This window comes from Ipomoea nil, unplaced genomic scaffold (genome assembly GCF_001879475.1).
Source record: "Ipomoea nil cultivar Tokyo-kokei standard unplaced genomic scaffold, Asagao_1.1 scaffold1125, whole genome shotgun sequence".
NCBI lineage: Eukaryota > Viridiplantae > Streptophyta > Magnoliopsida > Solanales > Convolvulaceae > Ipomoea > Ipomoea nil.
In genome coordinates this window covers 743,412-750,000 of record NW_017617553.1, presented here as the reverse complement: position 1 = coordinate 750,000, position 6,589 = coordinate 743,412, and the positions used below count along the sequence as shown (strand labels likewise).

Here is a 6,589-nt window from a genome sequence, read left to right as displayed (position 1 = left end):
ACAATTATTAGTCTTCCATTTAAATTTTTGTTATTTCACTGGTAATAAAGATAATTAACATGTAATTTTATTTTTTAATTAAAAGAGTTTAGGAGAGTGTGAGAGAGCAGTTACATGTTGGGACAACATATTTTAATGATAAAATTACATATTAGTTATTTTTGTTAAAGATGGACTAATGATATAATAAATGGACAACTAATTGTGACAAGTAAATTAATGTCAATAATATAATGAGACAAAACTCTAAGAGTATAACTAACTAAATGTGATAATATTACAATTGTCTAAAACTAAACGTAGAATTTGCTCTATTCAACATTAATAATTTGTATAGCGACCAAGAATATGCTTAACAAAGAGATAATTCTTTCAGATTTACTAAACGGGACACTTTTGGCGTGTGCCCACTTTTGGTTATTGCATTATCCAATGGCCATGTGTGGTGGCTATATTATCTTTACGACTTCACATAAAGGATTAAATGGTTATTTGATCTGAGATGCTCTTGATCAGTTAGTTGAAAGATAAAGGCTTAATTAAGGCTTTGATAGTCTTCCGATAGAAACTGATACTCTCCAAGTTATTCTTGGCCTTAACTCTGAGTTTGGAGACTCTTCTTTTGATCTTGTGCTTCTAGATATCAAAGATATGTTTGTTCATTTCTCAACATGTATATCACTTTTGTTAAGAAATAAGCGAATCAGATTGTTCATGTGTTAGTTCGGGAATCGCTTTCTGTGACTGGTTGCATGAAGTGGATGTTTTACCCTCCTTTCATTTATACTGACCTGCTTTTGGATCTTTGAGTAAACTTCTTGTTTGTTTAATTTGTTTCAAGAAAAATAAAACCGAATTAAATGGTGATTCATGAAACTCACAAGCATAAAACAAATTATTTATTTATTATTTATTTTAGGAGAGATGCTCACAAACGATATAAAATATATTAGTTTGAGGGGAATTAGACCTGTGATCATGGGAAATATTTTGAATGAAAAATTTGATATACACTATGAATATGCCCGTGTATAGAAAGCATATTCAGCATCTATCATTTGTATAGAGACAATATGCTTAACAAGGAGATGATTCTTCAAAGTTTACCAAGCATGCATATATGCACTTTTGGCAGCCCATGTACCCACTCACGGATTATTGTGGCACTACTTCAATGACAATATCAGTCTATATCATCTATCTCTCCATAATTTGAATTGAATACTTTAATTGGTAATTGTAATGGAGTTAATTAAGTGCAATTTTTTATTTTTTTTTGGTTTTGTAATAAATAGAAATTAGAATCTCATTAATTAATTAATTAAAAAAATACATACATACATACATACATACATACATACATACATACATACATACATACATACATATATATATATATATATATATATATATATATATATATATATATAGTGTGTGTGTGTGTATGTGTGTGTGTGTATATATATATATATATATATATATATATATATATATATATATATATATATATATATATATATAATTGTATAATTCATATTAATATTATTGAGGTAAGAATTATAGAAATGATAATTTACTAAATATAACTATAGTAACATTTTAATTAAAATCTAAATGATTTCAAACTTTCCATTGAAGGATGTAAGAAAAAATATTGTGTATGCATGTACATGGTAATAATAATGTGGAAAGATAATAGAAGTTATAACGGCAGGGATATTTTTGTCCAAAAAATTATGTACTACAGCTTTTATAGCACAAGGTACAAAAAAAATTAACGGAAAATATGGACATAAACCAGGGGTATAACCTGGATTGAAGCTTATTATGTTTTTAGATATATATATATATATATATATATATATATATATATATATATATATACATATATATATTCCTGTCTAAAGTTTTGGTAAAAATATCTACAAGTTAATTTTCTGTGTGAATGAATTCAAGGTATATAATTTTTATTAGGACTCCTGTAATATAATGATGTTCATTCAATACAATTCTATCCGTTCTCATCTGGTATCAGCTAGCTAGGGTTTCGTTCACATAGTTGACGGATCTTTTAATTCTTCATTGTCCACCGTACACCACTTTATTAGTATAAAACTGATATACAAGAACTTCCTGCTTTGGCAAGCTCAGGTTGTTCGTTTTCTTCGCGGTCATGACCTGATGGGTTTCGTTGATGGGATGAATCCATGTCCACCCACCTTTCTCCCCGCCGACGATGACGGCTCATCGTTCAGTCAAATTCGATGTATCATGCATGGGTACGTCAAGATTAGGCGCTCCTTTCTATGATTAATTATGTCTTCTTTATCGGAGGAGATTATGTTGTTGGCGATCGGTCATCATATCACACCAGCATGGCGGCATGGGAGGCCGTCGTTCGCTCCCTTGCGTCTTCTTCACGGGCTAGGTCTTTGAACCTTCTTGGCCAACTTCAATTGCTTCATCAAAGTGATTCCTCGGTTGCGGACTATATCGGAAGGGCACGGGTTTTGGTCGAGGACTTTGCTCTCGCCGATCGACCAATATCCCTTGAAGAACAAAATCTTTATGTCTTCAAGGGGTTGCGGTCTGAGTTTCATGGGTTGACGTCCCCCCTCAATGTTCATGGACAGCCAGTCACGCTCCAAGAACTACTTGACTTCTTGGGAGCGGAGGAATTCGTCGCAAGTAGTGATCACGGCGGTTCTTCACCGGTAGCCTTTGCGGCTCAACGCGGAGGCGGGCAGCAGCGACGAGGTGGCGGCGGTCACGCTCCGAGCAGAATAGCGGTGGCCATTCGCATGGTGGAGGCGGCGACCGGTACCGCGTCGATGGCGGACGAGGCCGTGGTGGCCGGAATGGAAATTGGTAGCCCAAGTGTCAATTATGTGGGAATCTTGGACACACTGTGGTTACTTGTTACAATAGTGATAAGTGTCAAAGACACCTAGTTTTAGGGTCTCGTTTATGTGCGTTTTGAGCTAATTATGATCCTTTGTGTACCATGTTTAGGCCATTTAAGCTAAGTGTGTGCATTGTGTTATAAAATATCACCACACTTTGTATTTTATGGTTTTGTAGGATAATTTGGATTAAAACGAGGCAAAGTGGCATAGGACGGAACAAAGCGGGAAAAGAAGACAAGCCGAGGCCAAGATAGGAGGCACAACGCACATTGTGACATCCATTGTAGTGAAGCAGAAAGATCCACGAGTGGCACAACGCACGTTGTGATGCTCGTTGTGAAGAAACAGAAAAGTCCACGAGGAGCACAACGAACATTGCAGGATGCATAGATAGGGAACTTAATCACACAACGCACATTGTGACATGCGTTGTGGATGGCGTTGTGACCTTGGGCAGAAGTTATGTAGGGAAGGCTATTTAAGTCATTTAAAGATTCATTTCTAGGGAGGCTAGGTAGGAGTTAGTGAGAAAAAGAAAGAGTTTTAGTTTTTCAGGAGATTTTCATATTGTAGAGAGAGAAACACTTAGATAGCTCTCTAGATTTCCGTTGAAGATCAATTGAAGAGGGAGATTGACAACCTTCTAAATCAAGAGATCTCAGCAAGTATGTACTCTACATTGGTACATTTCTAATTCTACTTTTATATTGCTTTCTTATGTTTGATTTCATGCTTTCAATGTTGATTACTATGCTTGGCTAGATTAATTAGTGATTGAATTGTGAAGTGATTGATTATGAAACCTATGTGACTTAATTCTTGAATTGGGGATTGAATACTTGCTATGCTTGAAGTCTTGTTTTTAGGGTTTGATTTGTAAGCATCCTATGGAGCTAGGCCACCTCCTAGGGTTGTGCTAAGCAAGAGATTGCTCGCAGTGAGGGCTTATTACCATACACTTCAGTTAATATTTTCTCATCATCACTGTCTGTTGAATTCGAAGGCACAGGCCTTGGTCTTACCACTTTGTAGGGCACATGAACTGAGTCAGTGGGTAAATTTGAAAATAGCAAACTTGTTCTAGACTCTCAGCCGGACTAGAAGATGTATAAGAAGGAATAGCAACATTTGGATTAGATGGATGAGTACTCTCAGATTGTTTAGAAGGGGGAACAATAGACTCATTTAGTGTGTTTTCAACCGGACAGAGTTCAATAGAGGATTTAACCGGAACTGTGGACTCTAGGTCATCAGTGACTATATCATCAGGTATTTCAATATCAGATGTCAACACAACTTGGATTGATCCATCAGTATCAGCAGATGTTGGGACAACTTTATCAGAGACAGACACAACAATAGATTTTTCAGGCACATATATAGATTTTTCAGTTTCAGATATACCAACATTAGACAAACAGAATGGATCAGCATATATATTCGTAGTAGCAGGTAACAATGACTCTTGAGAACCCGGAACAGAACATAAGGGATTATTATCAGAAAACACAGAAAGTATACCAGACTCAGCAGCAGTAGACAAAGACTCAGTAGGCTTATCAGGTGAAATTTCAATAGGGGTATCAGAAGTGTTTGACCTATTTTGAAGATACACTCTTCTTCGCTGTGCTTCTTCCTGGGCTGCCTGCAGGTATAGTAGTTGAGCATCAACCCGTCGTCGAGATACCTCATCCCAGTCTAAAGCCCGCTACCCAAAGTATTTCAGAAACTCCCCGGCTCGGTTTCCATCCTCTGGTGCATCAATGGCGGTAAGACTGATGTCATCATCTGCCTCAGAAGCCATCACCATTAGGGTGCTTGTATCTTCATCTGACCAGTGCTCATAAAACTCCGGATAGTTTGATATCACTGTGACAATTATTTTATCTCGAAGAACAGGGTCCAACTTCAGTTTCTTTTTCATAACTAGCTGGAAAAGAGTATTCACATGTTTTAAAGCACTCTCCGATGAGTGATCCTTTCTGCCAAATTTGATTATCATATTTTTCACTGCGTCGATGGCTGAGACGCAGGCTCCACAACGTTTAAAATCAGGGAAGTCAACAAGCTTATGGCTACCTCTACTACACCTGGGTCTGAGACCAGCAATTCTGTGTCACCGAGTCCTACAAATAGTTCACTTGTCAGGGAAACACGGAAGTCCAAGAGAAAAGGGGTTCCAGAAAAGAAGAGAAGATCAGTTTGCTGAGAGTGATCCTCCTGTCAGACAAGTGTTTAAGAACTTGAGATCTTCTATTAAGGGTAAAGCTCCTGCTGTTGCTCCATCTACCAAAGTCAAGAAAATGAAGCCTATTACCAAACCAAGGGGAAGAAGTGTCACCCCTGATGTACCGAGTGTTCCTATCGAAATCCCATAAAGTCCTGATTCCTCAATCTACAAGTCCAAGTTTGTATCTGATGCTGCTAAAGAGAAAATACAATGGTAAAAAAGGGGGTTGATTGTCCAGAGATCAGTTGATGAAAATCTGCTAAACTCGGTGTGTGATGTGCTACCCCTTCTACGTGAAGTTGGCCTTCTGAAAACTGTGAAGTCTGTTTGTGACTATTCTAAGCTGCTCACATATGAATTCTACTGCAATCTGAACGAAGAAATTGATGATCTGACAAGCAAATGGTGCATGAGAATTTTCATCCGTGGTGATTGGTATGTGTTTGGCCCTGATGTGATCAACGAGTATTATGGGTTGAAGCCAGTTGATGAAGATGAGATCATTGAATGGGATCTGGTGGCTAAGACTCTTACTGAAGGAGTGGTGACTGAATGGCCATCCATTGATACTAATGCTCTGTCCAGCTCTGAATTCACTTCAAAATTTGTTATTCTTCACCGGATTGCACTGCACAATTGGCTGCCATCTGCTCATTTTCATACAGTCAGTAAAACTCTAGTTGGTCTAATCTTTCGAGTTGGCACAAAGATGACAGTTGACCTAGGGAAGCGGATCTTCAGTCATATGCTCACCTTGATTCATCCCAGGGAGCAAAAGGTTAAACTTCCATACCCTAATCTTATTTGTGGTGTGCTCACATCCAAGGTCTGATTCTTATGCCTAGTGAGGTCATTACTCCTTCTCTGACTTATACCGCAGACCCACGCCTATTGACTGGCAAGCACATCAAGGATGTTCGACCTGATGATGCTCTGGTGAGCTCTGTTGCTGAAGGTGATGAAAGTACACCCAATGGTCGTGATTTGAAGCTGTCCTTACGGTTGAAGGCCCATGTGTCTAAGCTACAGAATGTCAGTAGCATTATCTCGGATCAGCTCAACATTGCTCGCACAGAACTGGCGTCTGTCTTACTTCGTTTGAGTCTGTCTGAGTCTGACGCTGCTCCTGTTGAAGCCCCCAATGTCTTTTGCCTATCATTGGCAAAAGGGGGGAGTACTATACTCAGGGGGAGTATTATTGTTTGTTTTGGTTGTTGGAAGTATCATCTGGCCCTGTTTGGGCATTTTTTGTTGAAGGAAGGTGGTTTATTCTCTGACTTTTGAAACAATTTTTTTGTTATGTTTTTGCTACCCTATCCTTAGTTGAGTTTTTTTTTTTTTGCCAAATAATAGCCAAAAGGGGAGTTTGTTAGTGTTTTATTATTTAAAGAAAAACCCCAACATGTAATTGACAATATTATTATGGCAAATTACGATAGGGTTTAGCTTGGTG

General features: G+C 37.9%; 1 protein-coding gene across 1 annotated transcript; it reads left to right on the top strand.

The window, feature by feature from the left end:
• Nucleotides 1–4,924: 4,924 nt before the first annotated feature.
• Nucleotides 4,925–5,968, top strand: LOC109183392. The gene is made up of 2 exons (XM_019333472.1): nucleotides 4,925–5,254; nucleotides 5,375–5,968. Exons 1-2 carry the CDS (start codon nucleotides 4,925–4,927, stop codon nucleotides 5,966–5,968), a joined length of 924 nt encoding a protein of 307 aa, XP_019189017.1.
• Nucleotides 5,969–6,589: the final 621 nt, after the last annotated feature.